Source organism: Schistocerca gregaria, chromosome 1 (assembly GCF_023897955.1).
Source record: "Schistocerca gregaria isolate iqSchGreg1 chromosome 1, iqSchGreg1.2, whole genome shotgun sequence".
Taxonomy (NCBI): Eukaryota; Metazoa; Arthropoda; class Insecta; order Orthoptera; family Acrididae; genus Schistocerca; species Schistocerca gregaria.
The window spans coordinates 581,504,300-581,526,845 of NC_064920.1; the positions used below are offsets into that span (position 1 = coordinate 581,504,300).

Consider the following 22,546-nt stretch of genomic DNA (forward strand, 5'->3'; position numbering starts at 1 on the left):
GTGTTTGTGAGAATAAATTTTAATGAAAATGTTGACCTAACAGTTTTACCTAATATGCTTTCATCAACCTTGAAAGAGTGGTGTCTTATTGATTTATATGCAGAAAATAAGTTGAAGACAGCCGGCATTGAATCTGATAATGTTTGTATTCAACAGGGTTTATTAATGTATTTAAACAACATATGTTCATATTTTAAAACTCCAAAAATTAGTATGAAAAGGATAATTGCTACTCACTATATAGCGCAGATGATGAGTCGCAGAAAGGCACAATGAAAAGACTGTCGTTAAGTTAGCTTTTGGCTAACAAGACCTTTCTCAAAAATAGACCTCCCCCCCCACACACACACACACAAACAAATGTAACACACACACACACACACACACACACACACACACACACACAATGATCACATTGTCTGGAAGCTGGAGCCAGACTATGAGCAGCCCACTCCTGACTGCTGTTTCCGTTGAACGCAAGATGGCAGTCTAGCCAGAGTGGTCAGATATAGAAGTTGTGTATGCATGTGGTGTGCCTTCTTCTGTGAGTGTGTGTGTGTTTTTTTCCTTTCTTTTCTGAAGAAGGCTTTGGCCAAAACCTTAGTGCATTAACAATCTTTTTGTTGTACCCATCTGTTATTCAGAATGTCACCTTTATCCTTTTCATAATTTTATATATTCAAATTTGTTATTTTGATATCCTTTTTCTCTTCAGTAACACAATTAATTGCTTCTTTTCAATAATGGCGTGGACTGTTCAAACTCTTTTTCCATAGGCGAGGGTGTTACAAGTACCTACAGCTCACTTACCAGAGAGGCACAAGTGGTAGGCTGCCTGTCAAGAAGTCCTCAGTCCTATAATGCACTCAGCCTATCTTACTGATGTAACATATTTAAATAATTTTAAGACTACAAAGTAACATACAACATGAGTTCTGTTGGCTAGGAAATTTTGAATACATAACTACTCTGATATTCTGTAACATCATTTTTTTTCACTGAGCAGAACTGTATATTGAGTGTCTTGTGGAAGCAGAGGAATACTGTGTCAATCTGAGTGCTGGTATCAGTGGTTCTCTGGAATCTCATGGGTAACAGAATAAGTTGAGTTTCCATAAGATCTGTGGTTGCAGAATTCCTGTTGATTCTTGTAGAGGAGATTTTTGCTCTCCAAACTTAATGAGCAAGCTTAAGACACATTACATAATCCTACAATAGATTGATGTAAATAGAATTATAATTATGTGTCTCATAGTTTTAAACTGCTATGAAACATTTGTGTTCATGTACATTCTGTTACAGATTGAAAAAGATTCATTCATTTAGTGTGTGTGCTTAGGTAATTAGGAAAACCATATAAAATGTTTTTATGATTTTTCACTCACAAAACTTGCTACTCAGTGAGCTCATATGTAAACCTGGAGTGTTAAAATTGCAAAAGGAATATTAATCAGTATGGAGTAAAGTGGTAATAAATTCAGTTTGTATCAGCAGAACTTTTAATATGATGATGTATGAAAATTAATGTGCAGATTTCAAATAGCACTTCAACTACCTTCTGTGGTTTCATTGAATCACTTTAAATTTGTTCCAGAGTGATTAGTAAATGTCTATTTTCTGAAAAGTTTCATAAATGTGCATATGTTTTATATTTAACACATTATTTTCTATCCACAGATGGATAATGTTATCATCAGGAGGAGAAAAGGAACCTTACATTTCATCAGATTTCCAACCAGTGAAATGGGCAATTTCCTTGCCCTAGCAAAGGCAAAAGGCATGGCAACCTTAGTTACAACAGTTTGCGCCACTGGTGGTGGTGCATACAAATTTGAAAACAATTTCCATCAGGTTTGTTTCTCATAAACTTAAGCAAATATAACAAGACTGGAAAACAGTGTGAAGATGATTGTGGAACATTATACATTAATAAAAATAGTAATATCTCAGAGTAGCCTGATACTGACTTTATTGTAATGTGGAAGTTGAAGGCACACCTATAATAACTCTTTTTTGTGGATAGGTTTATTTAAGGAAAGTATAGCCTGTCAGAAAAGTTATAGAAACAACTGTAATTTTATGCAGTTGCATCAGTACTGTCTCATCAGAATCATAGCAGTTTTCGAAAAAAAAGAGTTGTATCCTAGTCTCATTAACATTCCAACTGTGGGTGACACAGATATGTTCATTCAGCTTCTTCTGGACCATTTCGCACTGCCCATAAGTATTGCATCAGACATAATGTCTGCTCTTTTTGCACTTTGGAAGTTGCAATTTTCCTGTTGAATACTTTTCTGTTGCTCTGGAACATTGAGGAATGCTATTTTCCTCCTAAATCTTTTCCTATTGCTCTGGACATCTGAGGTCATTATTTTGCCATCTGAAATATCAGGATTTTGCATAAGATTATAGTGGAAATATGGCGGAAAGAAAATATGCTGAAACAGTGGAGTACAGCAATACTTTTCCGTATACATAAGAAATATGACAAAGCTGACAGCGGGAATTATAGAGGAATTGCACTGCTCTATATAGTATATAGAGTATTAGGAAAGATCATGGCTGGGCGTAGAAGAGTATCTAGGAGACTACCAGTGTGGTTTCAGAACTATTAGATCCACTACATATCAGGTTTTCACAATCAGACAGATCCTTGAAAAGTGTTATAACATCGATGTCCACCAGCTGTTCATTGATTTCAAACAACCTTATGATAGTATGAAAAGGGATCGACTTTGGATGGCAGTGGAAGAGTTAGGAGTCCCTAACAAACTGATAAGATTGGTTCAAATGACTTTGAAAAGAACAATATGCAAAGTAAAGATCAAGGGCACTTTATCAAAGGCATTTGAAGTTAACCAAGGACTGCAGCAGGGTGAAGTGCTCTCCACTAGTCTGTTTAATGTTGCCTCGGAGAGTGTAATGCAAAAGACAATGCAACAACCCTGGGGGAACACTGTTTAATAGAGTGACTCAGGAGCTGGCATATGCGGATGATAATAGATTTGTTATCCAGGAGGAAATAGGACCTGGAAGAAAAGCTTGAAAAAGTAGAAAGACATGGTGTGGAGATGGGGCTGACCATTAATCAAAGACCAAGTATATGTTAACCCCTAGGAAAAGATATAGTGAAGGAGAAAGAAGCATAACTTTGAATGGAAAAGAATATGAATGCTGTGAGAGCTTTTAATATCTTGGATCACTGGTAACTGAGACTACGGTATTTACTCGAATCTAAGCCGCACCTGAAAAATGAGACTCGAAATTAAGGAAAAAAAAATTTCCCGAATCTAAGCCGCACCTGAAATTTGAGACTCGAAATTCAAGGGGAGAGAAAAGTTTTAGGCCGCACCTCCAAATCGAAACAAAGTTGGTCCACTGTAATATGAGACACAATTTAGGTTGAATGAATGACGATACAGCTACAGTAGTTTGGTTCGAGTCTTAAGCTTAGCAGTTAAGCTTTACCATGTAGCCATTGCTATGCGTAAGGTGCTCCGTCCGTATTTATACAGGTACCATTCCTTTTTCATGTGCTTCGTCTGGTTTGAATTGATTGCTTATTTTTCTTTGATCTGTTAAGTGTCGTTCTCTTTGTTATAGGTGGTTACGTCACTCTAAGCTGAAAATGCATTACTGTACTGTGTCATGCATTGTTTGTCACATTCTGATAATGAGTGTTTATTACCTGTCGCCGCTCACGGTATGGCTTACTTTTGTGCGCGCTACCGTTGCTTACAATTAAAAAGGAATTGTCTCATTAGCGAAACAATGGCAAGAGACTGCTATTTGTTGTTACTTACACTGCTGCTTTCTCTGATAATGATCAACAAGAACAAAATAATAGACTGCGTACGATAGAAAAGGTTCTGAATGAGAGTTTAGCGAAAAATTTTCTCCGTTTGAAAATCTTTGCAGATGCCTCTGTAGTACATTACATTCTGCACAGAAATTAGTGATCTTAGATTTAAAAATCTAGTCAATTGCCGTGCTTCATTTCTGACTGTATCACTATTAGGCATAAGAATAATACGAATATAAACATGACATGATATGTATATTATTCCGCGTTTACTGTTTTCTCACTCTAGTTTCGTAGTTTATTAGGCAGACAGGATTTAAATGAGATAGCAGCAAATACGAAAGAATACATGGCAAAATGTTTATATTCATATTATTCTCATGGTGAAGAGAATACTGCATGTGATTCACAATTCATAAAAGTTCTTATTAGCAACGATCTCTTGTCACCGGTAGGAAAAAATTTAGAACATAGAGTTGGCCATATTGACAAAAATCCCAAACAGTCTTGCCAGTCGGATTTTCGTGGTACGTTGAAATACTGCTACATTCGAAGATGAACAATACGGAATTTGTATTTACTTTGTCGGATAATGTATGAAAATGCAGTGGTCGAAACTCGGGGTGGAGAAAAGGAAGATCCACTTCAGCTTTTTTTGATGCAGAGGTTTTGTCGCCAGTGTTTATCTTTGTGCCTGCAAAGCATACCTGTGTAGCACTACATAATTCGACGGCAGAAGTTAGTTGTGGTGGTACCTACCAACGTTTTTCAGAACTTTCGCTTACTTTGCACTCGATTCTAAGCTGCAGGCGGGTTTTTGGGTTACAAAAACCGGGAAAAAAGTGCGGCTTAGATTCGAGTAAATACGGTAATGATACGAGAGAAGAAATACATGCCAAGGATTGCAGCTGGTAACAGGAGCTACTTTGCACTGGTTAATGGGTTGAAAGCAAGGAGCCTCAGTAGGAATCTGAAGCTGACTGTGTATCACACATTAGTTAGACTTGTGGTGATGTGTGGTATGGAGACCCGGACTATGCCACAGAATGAGTTGTTGCTGAGATGAGAAGGAAGTTACTTAGTAAAATCTATGGGCCAGTGAATGATGGGGTTTTTTGGAGAATCAGAAATAATAAGGAAATTAGAGAGTTGTACAACAAACCAGATATTGTGACAGAAATAAAGAGTAATAGACTACGTTGGTTGGGACATGTACAAAGAATGGTGGAGAACAGCACAGTCAAGAAAGTTTTCAAAGGAAAACTCGGTGGATGTCGTATATTGGGCAGACCAAGGACCAGATGACTAGACAACATGGAGGAGGACTTGAGAAGGATGGGAATTAAGAAGATGGAGAGCCAAGGTAGCCAGCAGAGAAGAGTGGGTGTAGATTGTCTGGGAGGCCAAGGCCCTACAAGGGCTGTAGAGCCAAGGAGTAGTAGCAATAGAAATATCAGGATATGCATTTTTGAAGTTCTCCAGTCTCACTCACATACTCAGATATACCTTCTCGTGGCAGCAGTTTTGTATCCATATTCCTGAGCTTGTGTATGGAACTTTGCTGTAAGATATACAACACTCAAAAAATTTATGTCAGTTTATTCTGCTGTTATAATGTTGAATGTGATTTGTGTGTTTCCCCACATTATTTATGTTAAATGTCAGTTAAAAATCAGTGCTAAAGTAAGTTTATGTTTTTCTTTTTATGTTCCTGTAATGCTGAGGAGTAGGTCCATTACGTAATATGATTTGTAATGACAGGCAATGCTTTGTTACGTAACAATTCAGTTGAGGGACTGACTGTTGTGAATGCTTAGAAACTAGATCCTGAAAATTTGGAGGAGGTGAAATTTTTCATCGAAGGAGGTTACCATGCCATAACTCTACTCTCTACACACAATTTGAATGTAGAATAACTGTTTATCTTTGCTCATTTTGTCCATTATGTGCGTCTTTTGCAGTGTCATACACTGATGAAATATTCCAATGCTGGTTTGAAGTACTCTCATGAGAGCCCATAATTTTCTGAAATAGAAAATTACTTTATTTTTATTTTTTTTTATTTTTTTGACAGGAGCTGAACATGAAACTGGCAAAATTTGATGAGTTGGATTCACTTATTAAAGGCATGCTTTACATAGAAGCAAATAATCCTAATGAATGTTACTATTGGGCAAACCCAACTGATGATGAAAAATGTCAGAAACGCTTATTTGATTTCAGTGACCCATATCCATTCATGGTAAGTTGTGAGATATATTGGAAGTATTACTGATTTTGTATTTAAGTATATACATGATGCATAATGACTTGTTTCCTCTGAAGATTCTTCTCCTTCCTTCTTTCTTTCTTTCTTTTTAACTTTTTTCTTTGCACCACATTGAATTTTTTTGTGTGAGCTTTTAAGTGATGTGCTAATTTGAATTGAAGATGATCCGTGCTGAGATAATTTTCTTGTGAATGCTAGCTTTTATCTAACACTGGTATCAGTCTATAAAGGCTTTTCATTTTTAACAGAGTGTTGACCAACAAATCTGTGATTTAAAAATTTGTGGCAGGAGTAAATTTTGAAAGGTGATGTGATCGACTAAAACGACATTTTCAAAGATAATGTGATGACTGAAGTGACTTGACTGAGTAAATGTACAGCTATATAGAGAGAGCTCTTGCACTGTTGTTGTTGGGGTCTTCAGTCCAGAAACTGGTTTGATGCAGCTCTCCTTGCTACTCTATCCTGTGCAAGCTTCTTCATCTCCCAGTACCTAATGCAACCTACACCCTTCTGAATCTGCTTATTGTATTCATCTCTTGGTTTCCCTCTACAATTTTTACCCTCCACACCGCCCTCCAATACTAAATTGGTGATCCCTTCATGTCTCAGAACATGTCCTACCAGCCGATCCCATCTTCTAGTCAAGTTGTGCCACAAATTTCTCTTCTTCCCAATTTTATTCAATACCTCCTCATTTGTTATGTGATCTACCCATCTAATCTTCAGCATTCTTATGTAGCGCCACATTTTGAAAGCTTCTATTCTCTTCTTGTCCAAACTATTTATTGTCCATGTTTCACTTCCATACATGGCTATACTCCATACAAATACTTTCAGAAATGACTTCCTGAGACTTAAATCTATACTCGATGTTAACATATTTCTCTTCTTCAGAAACACTTTCCTTGCCATTGCCAGTCTACATTTTATACCCTCTCGACCATCATCAGCAATTTTGCTCCACAAGTAGCAAAACTCCTTTACTACTTTAAGCGTCTCATTTCCTTATCTAATTCCCTGAGCATCACCCAATTTAATTCATCTGCATTCCAGTATCCTCATTTTGCTTTTGTTGACATTCATCTTATATCCTCCTTTCAAGACACTGTTCATTCCGTTCAACTGCTCTTCCACGTCCTGTACTGTCTCTGGTAGAATTACAATGTCATCGGAAAACCTCAAAGTTTTTATTTCTTCTCGATGGATTTTAATTCCTACTCCGAATTTTTCTTTTGTTTCTTTCACTGCTTGCTCAATATACAGATAGAATAACATCGGGGATAGGCTACAACCCTGCCTCACCCCCTCCCCAACCACTGCTTCCCTTTCATGCCCCTCGACTCTTATAACTGCCATGTGGTTTCTGTACAAATTGTAAATAGCCTTTCGCTCCCTATATTTGACCCCTGCCACCTTCAGAATTTGAAAGAGAGTATTCCAGTCAACATTGTCAAAAGCTTTCTCTAAGTCTACAAATACTAGAAACATAGCTTTGCCTTTCCTTAATCTATCTTCTAAGATAAGTCACAGGGTCAGTATTGCCTCACGTGTTCCAGCATTTCTACGGATCCAGACTGACCTTCCCCGAGGTCAGCTTCTACCAGTTTTTCCATTTGTCTGTTAAGAATTCATGTTATTATTTTGCAGCCATGACTTATTAAACTGACAGTTCAGTAATTTTCACATCTGTCAACCCCTGCTTTCTTTGGGATTGGAATTATTATATTGTTCTTGTAGTCTGATGGTATTTCGGCCTGTCTCGTACATCTTGCCCACCGGATGGTAGAGTTTTGTCAGGGCTGGCTCTTCCAAGGCTGTCAGTAAAGTTTACAAAATCAGAAACAACTGCAGCTGTATAGACTGACATTATAAACTGTAGAACAACTGAAGCAGAAAGTTTAGTGAAAAGAAATGTATGGGTGTGAAATTATGGGACGAATTGGTATATTTAAGGAACTATATCTACTAGGGGAAAAAAAATATTTTCACAAACTGAACAAACTAGCATCAAGCCCTGTCACTCAGACAGAGCTATCAGTTCAGTATCCATGTGAAGAGAGGTGGAGTATGCAGTGGTGTTCCAACTTCTTCTTCTCCTTCTCCTCCTCTCCCCCTGCATCCACCCCTCTCCCTCTCTCTCTCACACACACACACACACACACACACACTTTTTTTTTTTTTTTTTTTACAAACAAACCCATTCACTGGTTGAGGTGGAGGGCAAGCAAATCTATTCGCTGATTTTTCCCTAATATGAATTAAATATGCATTTTTCTTCAAGCCCGTTAAACTTACATATATGCCAATAGTTTAGGGAGTTTTTTAGGTTGTCACGTCTATGTTGTTCTACAGTAGAAACAATTATTAAATAAAATTAAAAGTTATAAATATGGTCCCAGTTTTATAGGCCCAACTTCTTGGAAACAGTTTCATTCATTGTTGCTGTTGTTGTTGTTTTCATTACAAACCATTCTTTCATGACATTCGTAAAATCAATGTTCTCCTGTTTGACCTCATGAATGTGGAAAAGTAGATCGATTAGTCTTAACTATACTATTGCCAGATCTGTTGCAAGATTTTGAATTGTGATGATACTGCAACTGTCACAATCAGAGTTCAGCATTAATGAGGAGAACATGGCAGGTACCATAACCCAATTATCCAGAAAATGGAAGTGGAAGTGTCTCGGCTTACCTGTAGATACTTCATTGTTCCTGAAAAAGCAACGACCAAAGTTTTCAAGATACTATATGTGCATTTGAATGAGCAAATGGTCCAAGCAAAGCAATGGCACAGGCTTCAAAGCTTTGTGCTCGGTGTTCAGAATCCAATTATTCTTTTTATTTTTGTTTTTCATTTATCTACCCATGTCCGTAGGAGATTACTGCACAAATGTTTTCCAGTGTATATTGAAATAACATTGTTCTTATTTGTCTGTTAATAGTATATCTGGTGAATGAATTAGAAAAACAATGAATGAATGAAAAATTATTTGAATTGTTTTTTTTTAAATCAATTGCAAGTGCCAGTTTTTGGAAAATTGTTCCGTTATGCATGGTTTGCTGTGAAATTATTGCTAACACTTAAAATCTTCTGCAGTGTTAATGAAGTTTCTTTCACAAGTGAGATTTATGTGAAGAAATGTCGCTGTGGTAAACCTGTAAACATGTGATGCCCACGGTGTTTCGAATTTCTATGTTTTGAATGTTTCTACAATCAATGTAATACAGGGGAAAGCATAAAATTTTCTGACTAATAAACACAAGAATATTAAGTATAAGAATTAACAATTGATATATGAAAAGTGTTTTTTCAATTCTGAAAAGATATCATATATCTGGGAAGACATTAGGTCTACTTTGCTCTAGGTACAGAAATTCAGGCTTAGAGTAGACTGCAATATCAGACAATCACAGATTAACCTCTTAGTATGATTACTATTATTGTTGTTGTTGTTGTTGTTGTTTTCATTACAAACAGTTCTTTCATGACATTCGTAAGATTAATGTTTCCAACTTTGTCCTGGAAGGAGAATTTAAAACAATTGTAACCCCTGAAAATATCATACACACAAATATATTAAATAATAAATGTAAGACACGTATTGCAAAACCCAGTTCTAATTTTACAATTAATATAACACACTTGTATCCCCTAACTTGATAAGAAACATCCATGTAGTAATATTCTATGGACATGAGTTTGTTACAAAACACACCAATAATCAGGTTTTAAACATGGGACACAGAAGTGGGAGGCCATGATGTTAGTTACTGGGCCACCAGTTGGGATGAGCTTATCAGTTGCTGAAAGACATCTAAATTATGTCAAAAACTTTTATAGTTGTTTTCTCAGAAATGGTCGAGTATCTACGTATAAGCCAGAACACATGAATCCTCTTCCATTGAATGAAGTTTCTCTTTCTGGGAAATTGGGTATGCAACCTGCCTTTTTCTCCTCGAAGTTGTCTTCCAATAAAGGGTACATCACAGTGTTGTATACTAGTTGTAACCATTTGCAGCATATTGAGCTGTGTACGAAGCATGTTTGTGTTAAAGTCTGCTTTGTGTACTCCAAGTAACTCTACAAAGCTTTGTGTACATGGAAGATTTGTTTGGGAGAACGTAACAAGTATCTCTTCAATATAGAATAGTCACCTTAGAGCCTTGGTTGAACCTTCAGTCAATCGTATACAGAAAAAGATCAAGAATTTCAAACACATTTTTCTTATCTTTTTGTTCATGAGTCAGTTCTTCAGGAACAAACAGTGTTCCCATGTGTACTTGACTCTCTGTTTTTTTTTTTTTATTGGTCATAAGGTTTTGGGTCTTTTAGTTTTAGGTTCTTAGAATAATTTTTTACTTTCTCTAACTGCATAGCAAGTGCTTCTGCAGTCCTAAGAACTACTTTTAACATGTCTGCAGAGTGTTTCAATCTGACTACATCAATATTCAGATTCTGTAGAGATCTGGCCAGTTCTTTGCATAGTCAAAACACTTCAATAGCTACTCTCGTACAAAAAATAGTCTCAAACTCTGCAAGCCGTGTTGCATAGCCCTGCAAGACTGACTGTATTTCTCTTTATTCGAGCTTTGTGCCTTCAATACTTCAGTCACTGTATTATGGAATTGATCAAAGTTTTCTTTCAAACATTTTAGAGATTTTACTTTTACAGTCCTTTGAATTAGACACATGATATTACCCTCCAAACTTTTGAATTTGTATTCATCTCATTGACAGTAGATGGTAACACATCATCTTCGTACAAATTTTTCCTTTTGGAGGATTCCAGAATTACATTTGAAACATTTTTCTCAGCTATTAAGTCTTCACACAGTCGATAACAGCTTCTTGAAATCTCCTGCTGAGCAAGATCCACACAATGATTATTGCAGTGGATGCAACAGCACTTTGGCTGGCCTCGCAGTAGAGTTTTCTTGAACCCTTTGTTCCACCCAGACATTTTAGCTGCACCATTGAATAAATGGCTTTTTTTAAATATAAAAATTCCATTCCTACCAAGAGTGTCACAGGAATGTCTTTAATGGTAGCTGCTAGTGTTTGCACCCTGAAGGTGTGCTTCGAGCCAGCCTTCTCCATTATTGAATCTGCTGTAATTAGGGAAAAATAGAGATCATCTAAGACATAATTTTCAGAATTTCACTTCATATCACTGGTATCCACGTTCTGTGATGATTCAGCAAGATCCTCATTTCTCATATATCATTCTTCTCCTCATTGAGAATGGTCATGAGCTCTCAGTACTTTATTACATTCGTAGTAAGGTTGTTATAGCTTTCTTCTGATTGACAGCAAATTCCATGTGCCTTGTGTGATAATAGGCAAGCTATTTTCTTGTGTTGCTAAATAATTGTGACAGTTTCTCAAGAAAAAAGACTCTTCTAGTATTTTTTTTTTTTTTTTTTTTTTTTTTTTTTTTTTTTTTGTAGAATTTTCTAGTAAGAAACTTTTAAGAAAAGCTGTTTCATGCTGTGATCATCTTGTGCGCACTATGTGGACAGACTTAATGCAGTAATGGCAGAGAACACTGTCACACTTTTCTTTGTAATGTAGACATGGTACAAGAGAAATCATAGCTTTGCAGAAACACAGAGCAAGACAGAATATATTTGGAGTTAAAAGACATTTAACATAGTTTGACGGATAGTGTCTTCATGGATGTTACAATTTGATCCAGTCATAAGTAGAAACTGCTGTCGGCCAAAATAATAATCTTATATTTGCTGACATGCAACATAATTATGTATCACTGACTATCTGTAGATCATATACATTTCAAGTGAATTTGGGGATGCAGAAGCCATATCTCAACCCCAGGTTAATTTTTACCATGTGTTGTGTTTTGTAGGTACTGCTTTTTCATAGCTTTTAGTGCCCATTTGAGTGATTGTTGATAGTTGCCACATTCTTGTGTTGCAGTAGTATGTTGTAGAAACTATTACTATTAAAAGTAATTCATTGGCCAAGCTTTTCACCACTGTGAGACATTTCCTCGCAATACTTAATGCGGATCTGTTTCACAAAAGCCGCCTCAATACTGTAGTAAACCTGCTCCGTCAATAACATGGGTTTTATTAAGCTAAAACTATTTACAAATGAATCACAGAAAGTAATAGTTCCTGAATGTTCTGTAAATACACTAAACAAAGAGACATTATTCCGGAAGTTTGTTGAATAACTCTCACATTAGTCCACTATTTGTAGGTTTGATAGGGAAGCACAAGACTACAGACCACACTCTGTGCCCCCAGTGCCCTAGGTTTCTTCACTGGAAACACAACTGTCAGTTGAATTGTGAGCAAAGACAGTACTGCCTTAGGCAGACAGGCAATTTTGTGTGCTAGCCAAATGTTAACAGTATGTACCACTAAGTCCATATCACATTCCACGAGATAATCACATAGCACAGGGTCATTGTCAATAGGTGCACCAGAGAGTTTACGGTATGCATTGGCTGGTTGCGACATTTGAGGCCATGGCGAGTTGGTACAAGTGAGGCAATGGCGAATTGCAATGAGTGAGGCCATGGCATCTGTGGCAATCATTAAATCTGCCACAGGCGTTTTGCCAGGTGACCTGGTACTCGTGGACATATCCTTCAGTATTTATCCTCCAATGGTGCGACTTGCAACCCTGCTGGACATATGCATGATTTTATCAATTGACCCATCAATGCAACTGGCTGGATTACAAAAATTATTAGTTAAAACAAACTGACAGGAGACCAGAGGGACAAGCTATCCAGAAGAATAATATTGATCTGCTGATGTGGCGTTAGTATTGTCATTCTTGTTGCGAATGATTGTGACGCATACCATTATGAGGAGTCGGGTAACTGCAAATGTGCTTGCTTGCTTACACACACACACACACACACACACACACACACACACACACAGAGAGAGAGAGAGAGAGAGAGAGAGAGAGAGAGAGAGAGAGAGTAAGTATCTAGTGATTCTACACCTATCAAGAACAAGAATTTGGAAGTGTAACTAAGCATGCAGTTATCTCTACTTTTCAATTCTTGTGAAATGTTTTCTCTATGTAGTAGTGTTGCTTTTCCCTTTGTGGCTGGGTCAGATTTTTTTTCCTTGAAAAGGTAATTCCCTCATGGAGTATTTTAGATATTTCCTATCAGTATTTTCTATTGTTGTCTTGGAACTGTAACATGATGCATGTATGGTAATTGCTTGATGAATGGAATGTAAAATAAGTCCTTGGTTTTTCACAGATAGTAAATATTGGATCTGGAGTGAGTGTTCTGGCAGTTTATGGGCCAGATAATTACAAGAGAGTATCAGGAACAAGGTACTAAACCATTAATTTTTTACTTTCTGTTCTGACCATGCTTTAAAAGAAAAATTTATGCTGTCTTTATAATTTTGAAGCTGTGATTTTTCTTTTGAAAGCATAACACTTTTTATAAATTATGTCATATTAATTTAGGTTGTTAACATACAGCAACATTATATTTACACATAAAGTGATAAAAATGAAAACTTGAATTTTATATGGCCATTGTAAGACTTTCATGTGTTACATTTATAGTGATCTCAAGGATCTTTTAAAAATGGGTTCTCCTGATCATAATGTGGAATTACAAATTCATTATAACTCAGAAAAGTGTAATATAGCTATACTTACACGAAAAATATGGAGATGCAAATAATTAATGAAAAGTGAGATGTAAGAAACGTAACAGAAAGAGAGAAGACACTTGGAATGCAAACATTAAGATATTCGTCTTAGAGATGCCAAGAAAAGAACAGCGTACAAAACAAAAAATTTTACTCTAAAAAAAAGTTATGTAACTTGGAGAGGGGGGAGGGGAGGGGGGGGGGGGGGAAGAATTTTGCTTATTTTTAATTTTTTTAAAAATTAAGGTTTCTTAATTTTTTTGCAATATTTATTGATGTTCTTCTCCAGTTAGCATCATAACATAAGGGTGATAGTCTTTCAGAGTATGTTTTACCGATTGTGTCATGTCACTCTTTTCAGTTCAGAGTGCACAGTGAGCTCGTAAAAATGCTCAGATTAATAGCGCCTCCTGCCAAGTATGAGGGCCTGGTGAGAGATTTCGCCAGATGTCATGCAACCCACATAACATAACTGTCCCATGTTTCCTTTTTCATGACATTTTTCAGCAACAGTCTGAAGGGGAATGAAGATGCTCTTGTAACGTTTTCAGTGGAAAGTGTTTGATGACCCACAATACAGCCCTTAGTTGGCTCCCCCTGAGCTTCGTCTTTGCTGACATGGACTGTTGGCAATGAACACAACATTTTGACACAGACAATGAGCTGCAGAGCAGCATAGAGAATTGACAGAAAGCACACCTTCTGTGACAGATGTCTAAGTCAGAGTGGCAACTGTATAGAGAAGTAACTGGAAGGTGTTGTTAACTATTGCTCGTAACACATTTTTGATTTTCACGTTGGTTTCTATTTCGCAAGTGATTAGACGTTGCTTTCCGAATAGCCCTCGTACTCCACTGAGTACGAGACTGAGTAGTGTAGCTATGTGTCTGTCTGAGGTTACCACACTCATTCCATGTTATTTCCATATTATATGGCTCAGCATCTTTTAATATTTAAATTAAAATTTTCCTTCTAAATAACATATTGAAAGTATACTTTTTAGTATAAAATAAAAGCATGTATCCAACAGTTTTAAGTGTTAAGCAAGAATTTGTAAGGTTTTATTGATTGTGAAATGAATGATAGGATATGCCACCTTTTGTTGGCAGGAGTTCCTTCAAATGAATTTGTTGGAGATGTAATTTGACCTGTTTTATTCCTGTACTTTTAATTTCAAATTATGCAACAGGAATGTTTATGAACATTGCTACCAAAGTTGGTATAACAAGTAGTAGTAGTCCTTAGTTTAATTTTCCACAGTAATTAAATAGCCTAAGATCATTGATTTTTCTGTTAAGCACAGCTATTCAACTTATTTTTAAACTGTAATGGCCATAGACACCAGTAAATGTGTCACATATTACGCTTTTCAAAAGTTCATTTGAACCAAAAAATGGCATACATAAGTCAGGAATACAAAAGGGGACAAAAATTGAAGTAATTTCTAAATAAAGGTTTTCTTCAGAGCTAAAGATCTGCTGATCTCTTGACAACATGCTACTAGTGTCATTTGATTGTTATAAACCTAACCACTAATGTACCAATAGATGAAACTTTAAAAATGATGATAAGAAATTTAGTAAGCAGCAGCACCATGAGAAGCGGCAAACTAATAAAATTTCTTGAACTGTTTGAATTTAGCCTCCGTTTTAATTATGTACTTTGAATTTGGTGAGGAAGTCTATCAGCAGAAGCATGGTTTGGCAATGGGCAATTGCCACTCTGGGTTATTAGCAAACACATTTATCAATAATGTAGAGATTATCCCACCATTGATGCAGAAGATAATTTTCCCTAAACAGTACAAAATAGCATTTCTAACAGCAGGTCAATTAAGATTTAAACTATGACATAAAATTGTGAAAAATGAAAAAAAGTATTATGCATCTGGTGTGTAAGGATTGAATTGTGGAACATCTTACTGTTTTTATATAGGCCACACTATTTGGAATTTTGTAACTGTATACAAGGAACATATCATCCCAAACTACAAGACTTCTTTTAGCCATTATTTGTGATTTGGTAAAGCATAATTATCAGTAATTTATAAAGTAGTGCAATAATGTCTGAGGCTTTTATCAATACAGTATCTATGTATTTAGTTGTAACGTTATGATCTCTTAGAGACAGTTCACATTAACTAATAGACAACTGAAGGCCCCTCTCAAATTTTTGTTTATGAATAGGTAAAGACACATGTCGAATTTTGAATGTACCGATACAAATGTAATACAGTCAGACAACATTTGTTATATTCACCTGATGTAAAAACAGATATATACAGTGAAACATTACAAATGCAAATACGTCATAGAAGATTTATTTCACTGCTTCAATCTTTGCACACAAAATGTTTGAAAATGTTGTATTTCAGTTTCATTAATAACACTACCTTCCAATGTAGGTATGTTTGAATTTAGTTACTAACAAAAACATTAATTGCAACTTTGATGGAAACCTTAATCAATAAATTACAAATATATTGAGTTGTTGATGCTGATACCAACAGAATGTTGGAATTACATAAAAATTCAAGCAATAACTTTACTGAATGTACTTCTGCATTGAGGCTTGTGGGTCAGGTGCAATCATTACAAATTATGTGGCAGAGCAGGTAAAAGTGGAGGTACATGTTTCTGAAAATGTATTGTTAATGTAAAAGTGATATGCAACACAGTTATAGGAGAATTCAAGTATCTGGAGAAATACTGAGGTATAGCTACAGATTATGAAATCCAAGAAACTTTCAAAGTAAAATTCTGGAGTCAGTGGAGATGTTCCAGTGATAATGGGGACGTTAAAAGAGCAATCTCAACATTTAAGAAAATGAATACTTAATCATAAGGAATCAAAGTAACTACTGGGTTGTCCACCTTGGTCTACATTGTCCATGCTTTTGTTCGGAATACTCGAGTGGTTACTTCCCATATGCATCATGTGATTTGGTACTGAGTAAGACGAGTGTACAAACAAATTTCAATTAATCAGTTTTTACGTGGCAACGGAGAATGAAAAGTGAAGAAAGTGTAACGGTGATTTGTTTCTCTTTGACAAATGAATAAATGTAGTTCCAAACATGGTATTCAGAGTTTACTTTGTTATGAGCTCGAGAGACCCACAAAAGATAACTTACAACAGGATTAATTCAATAATGGAACATCATGGCAATACAGGGATGCATTGATGCTAGTGATTTCTTATGTGATAGACATTTTGAATTGGTTCTTTATATACGTTCAGAGTTCTCAACTAACCACCCTTGGCATGTATTCTTAGTTGAAGCAGCAACATTTGAATAGCGCATCCATACACATGTGCATGAGTACAAATGCACGGGTGTGCACCCAACACACACATGCACACACAAACACACACAAAATTGGTGTAATATTAGCATAATTTCTTTGAAGTTCTTATGAATTGTAGGTGGGTGGGTGTGAATTACTGAAAGCAGTAATGCATTTTCTGTTGGCTGCATGCAACCCCCATATGTTTTGTCAGACAAAACACTCTCTCTGTCATGTGGAGACTAGGCTTTCATTTCATACATATGTGAAAGATATGGAATGGAAAAATCATGGCACTGCAGATTGTAATAGTATAAATGACATTTGTGATATGTATGTATGGTAGCTGTAAACATTGGAAATGACAGTGCATTTTGGAAGTCAAATGAGAAAAAAAAGAACTCTCATTGTCTTTCTCCCAATGTGTATCACTTTTTGGTATGAAGCACAACTTTTCAGTCTTCCCCAGATGCATTTTCTGATGTGTTTTCATTGTAACTCAATTGTGTTTCATATTTTATCTTGCAGGAATCATCTTTTGGAAAAATTCTCCAATGGATGTATGAAAGTGTTAAGTTCTGTTTTTGGAAAATATTCCTGTTGATTTCTCCCTTCATATGGTCAGAGTTGTTAAATTGGTAGTATTTGACATACAATTCATACGTTTTCTTGTTCTCAAGAGTGGGAGCAAGGTACCCGCGTTGAGGACTATCGGATCGAGCCTAGTGTCTAGTTTGATGTGAAAGAATGTTTGTTGTGTATACTACTTTTTGTTGTCCAACTGGAGTTCTGTTTTGAGCTTTACATTTGTGGTCATCAGCTTAACCTCTCATGTACTTTTCTGCAGTGTGCACGTGTGTACTATCTATAGATAGGGGCCATACACAAGGGCAGTGCATGCATGTGGTGAACTGGCATGAATGATGTTTGTTTCTCATCACTAGCATGCAGTGTGGAAGCATGCAAATGGCTGTTTCCTCACTTGCCATCATGCGGACACGCACTTGCTGAGTGTGAGACAACAGGCGAGTGGCCCTCCCATGTAGCCAAGGAAACATGGACAAGTTTTGTCACAACATGGTTGCACTAATGGGCCTGTCAAGTGTCTGAATGCACTTAGAATCAGAATTCCTTTTTAGTTGTCACTTTTCCATGCTTTCAATGGAGAAAGTGTATGCTATATATCCGAGATTCACCAAATATTACCACAGCAACTGAGTATAATTATGTTTAATGAAAATTAATGTGAATAATTGAATACTGAATGTTGCTGAGGTCATTGCTTTAGCTGTAGAACTATAAATCTATAGTAAATGAGTAGCTGATAAAATAATGCTGTCATTTAATATGCAGCTGAAATCACACTGACAGACATATTTTGGACAGAACAAATGAAAAAGATTTATTTTGAGGAATGTGGAAACTTATTATAATTGTCAACTTTTGTAATTAACAAAAAGAACTTAGTCCAGCCATACATTAGTCTCTTGTGAGCAAATTGCGCAAACGAACTAATAGGAGTCATTGAAGCTGATAGCGTTAACTGTACTTACTGCAAGAAGGGAGGAGATACAAGATGTAGTGCTATAGATGCGCACATTGCAAATTTGGAGCCAATGTGCTAGTGAGTGTGAGCACATGGCATTTTTGGGGCTATGCACAGCACTTACTCAGCTGTGTTGTTAGACGAGGCAGCATCAGTGATCTTTGGGCAACTTCTGCTAAGCCATGCGAAGTGTATTCACACTCTCCCTCACACATCACAGCCATTTGCAGACCTTCATATGAATCATGTGCTTGTAGGGCCCTACCATTTGTGCTCTAACTGTGAAGTGTATGATGAGAACGCCTGTCGTGAACAGTCATGGGAATTTACAATAGTGGAATAGCTGACTTGTATAAGAAGTGACATAATAGTGTTTTTGTTTTGCTCATGGGAGAAATATTAATTATTCAATGTGACAACCACACATTATCACATGAGGTATTGGAGTGTGGTTAAACTGAATTTTTAGTATTTCATATAATTAATGACCAAATTTAAAGAACTGACATAATCTACACATTAAGACATATGATCATATGCTACAGATTTAACATGATTAGTCTAATATTAAAGTTTGAAAGTGTATATGTTTTGAGGCAGCATAACACTGTGCACAAATTACCTAGACTATATACGTCCAGTGTCCGAGAATGAGAGCAGTTAGTGACTTCCAACAAACTATGCACATAGTTTCAAATCCTTTCGAAATGTGTTCTTGGAGGCACCCCTACAAAATAATAAAAGAGAAAAAAAGTTTGTTGCTTATTACATTTTTGCTGGTCCGGCAATAAAACTTTAGCATGAGGCATGAAATTTTAATTTATTTCCTCCTTACTAATAACTTTATTTGCAACTTTATTTTGGAGACGGCATACACGTATAACGCTGTACATACCTGTCAAATTATTTTGTTGTATTACACACAGTCCAGGAGGTGTAATGTCATGAACATTGATAGGCGTAAAACCTAGCTTTTCTTAAAATTGAGCACAAATTACCCAGACCATACACATCCAGTATTGGTCTTAACTTTTACATTAGTCTTTGACAGAATAATCCAAACCTAATGAAATGACTTTGGCAGTGAAGGTTCTACGTGCTTCATGTGAGATATTTAACTCATTAACCCATTTGTAAAGTAATGAAACATTTGAAGCTGTTTTACATATGGGAGTTTGATTCTTTAGAAAATCGAGGATGAGGGCTTTTTGTATGTCTGTAAAGGAAACACTTGTAACCGGCAAAAGCAGAAAACAAAGAAAGGGCAGTCCACACAGTGCAACCAATTCGTATAACTTTGTGTCCACAACGAAGATTGGTATTTTGGATAAAGTCATTCGTAACATTTCAATAAAGGTGCAAATATGACATGTGTATCAATAATAGAAATGTCTGTAAGTGAAAGAAGCAGAATGTGAAGGAAAGGCTAACTGCAAAACTGCCATTAATTCTTGTGTAAGCAGCATAAAGACATATCTAGTTGACAGCTGCCACATATCGTCCCCCAGTTGTTGCCTTCAACATGAAGATGCATGATAGCATGAACAAGCTCATTATGTGCATGGCCCTTTATAATGTTTAGCTCTTCGCACTTACTCAAATAAAAGAAGTATAAGCTATATTGAAAGTTAATTCACCTGTGAGAAGCTGTTTAACAAAATACCAAACCAGTTTTGATTTAGGAACTTAATTTGATTTTGTGTGGTGTCTCACCTGAAAGCATGGGAGAAAAATAACCTGACTTAAACCACTGTTATTTTGAAATCTTATACCCAGATAAAATGTATGGTATAACACACAATGATTTTGTATATTTAGCTGACAATATGCGTTCAAGCAAAAGAAGTAATGTATAGCTTCTGAAACAGGCAAGCAAATGAGAGCAGAAGCTAGAATGCTGTTCAGGTTGTTGTCTGAAGACAGAAGATACCAATATTATACAAATGTTTTTGCAGAGATGTAGTATTTGGATACTTTGAAAATATTGAATACAGTGTGTGGGACATAAATGCAGTGAGGACGATATACCATTACTGTTTTGCCTTATAATGTAGGCAGTATCATAGTTTTATGACACATTTTATTTCAGTTTTATATATGGTATCCTTAATGTCAAACTTCAGTGTGTCACTTCAGATTTATTTTTAATTTGTATTTGCGCAAACTCTTTGAAGGAAAAAAGAGGATAAGAAAGACATTGCTATAATTTTTGACTAAATGACAATATTATGAAAATGCACCATACAGCAAGATGTTGAGTTGCAGACAGGCACAATAAAAAGACTGCTAAACAAGTAAGCTTTCAATGAAAAGTCCATCTTTTGAAATAGACAACACAAGTAAAAGTCTTTTGGCCAAACGCATACTTGTTTAACAATCTTTTTGTTTTGCCTGTCTGTAACTCAACATCTGCAATATATGGTGAGTAGTAACCTATCCTTTTCATAATATAGTCATCATTCTGTCCTGGATTTTCCATTGTTTTTATACTAAAACAGCTGTATGGGCAATATGACAAAGATAATGCGACAGACACAACCTTGATTAAAAAGAAAAAAAGAAAAAAAAGCAAGAACACTGTCCATAGTTAGAAAGCTTTGGAATAACCATGCCTATAGAATAATCATGAAAAATGTTGTTATTAAATGAGCAAAAAAGTCAAAAGGGCATAAAATATGTACTTAATCTGTTTACTCCATGCTGCAAAACTCAGTTACTGTTGTTATTCAGATCCCTGAAAATTCAGTATTGTTTAATATGATGCCATTGCTGTAATAAGCATTTGGGTTTTGAGTCTAGGCGTCCTTCCCAAAAGAAGAATCATTATCATCTTCTACAGTTTGCAGCGCCTGGGTGGGCTGTTTAGAACATAAGCCACTCCATCTTCTCCTGTCGTACTGCCACGTTTCTCCCTCCCCTCTGTCCTAGTCTTCACTTTTCATCACACATTTCATCATTCCAACAATCCATCTGTCTCTCATTCTTCCTCTATGTCTCTTGTCTCATAGTGTCATTTTGCGGGCCTGTCTTAGTATCCTACAAACTCCCATTCCTTTAACATGCCCACACCACCTTAATCTCGTCTTATCAGTGGTCTCTTGCAGGAGCTTCTCTTTCATTATTTCTCTCACTGCCTCCTATCTTACTCTATCCATTCCAGTCAGTCTTATTCTGCTTCTTTGAAATTTCATCCTGCAATCTTGCTTCCCATTCAACTGCCTTCTCTTCATTACCACATTTCTGATGCATAAGTGAGTAATGGAGCATAATACGGTCAGTATAACACTTGCTTGTTTCTTGAAGCTACATACTTGCTCCAGACAAGGCTTCTTACACTCTGCAGAAACCATGGACTTGTCTTCCCCTTTCACTAATCTTCTTATCTTTCCTCCCACTGTCTTCTGTTATGCTACACAGGTAATTGAAATTTCTACTTTTTTTAGTACTTGCCCTCTAAAGTTTACATCTGTGGCTACCCTCCTCTTCTTTCTTGTTGTCACCATCACTTTTCACTTCTTTGCAAGTAATTTCAGCCATACTGTCCCACCACTTCCTTCCATACATTTAACAATTCTTGTAAACCCTCCCTCCCCCCCCCCCCCCCCCCCATTATTAAATCATCTGAAAAAGCCACTGCTTTCATATTTTCATCTCCTACTGCACAGTTATTCCTGTCATTATCTCGCCTATAATTGTGATGAAATGTAGAGTGCACTCCCTCACGTCAGCACATTTTATCTGTTCTAATCAGTCTGTCGTCTCTCTTCCTACTTTTACATAACTCACACTTTGTTGATAAATTTCATTAATTCTTCTCAGAGACAGCCTTCCAGTTCCTCTTTTCGAAGGTTTTCCCAGAACTTGCTTCTTTTCACACTATAGTACACCTTCTCAGTGTCCAGCAACACCATTGCTAGATTATCACCATATTTGTAGCTTCCTTGTGCTAAAAATTAGATCAAATGTCAATATTCCTGTTCT

At 36.3% G+C, this 22,546-nt stretch overlaps 1 protein-coding gene across 8 annotated transcripts in view; it reads left to right on the forward strand.

The window, feature by feature from the left end:
* LOC126357156 (pantothenate kinase 3) overlaps positions 1 to 22,546 on the forward strand; it is a 137,134-nt gene that overhangs the window by 99,768 nt on the left and 14,820 nt on the right. For all 8 annotated transcript variants that reach the window (XM_050007430.1, XM_050007432.1, XM_050007428.1 and 5 more), the window contains 3 exons: positions 1,678 to 1,851; positions 5,877 to 6,044; positions 13,327 to 13,403. In XM_050007430.1, the coding sequence (XP_049863387.1) occupies positions 1,678 to 1,851; positions 5,877 to 6,044; positions 13,327 to 13,403 (419 nt within the window). The remainder of the gene's footprint in view (positions 1 to 1,677; positions 1,852 to 5,876; positions 6,045 to 13,326; positions 13,404 to 22,546) is intronic.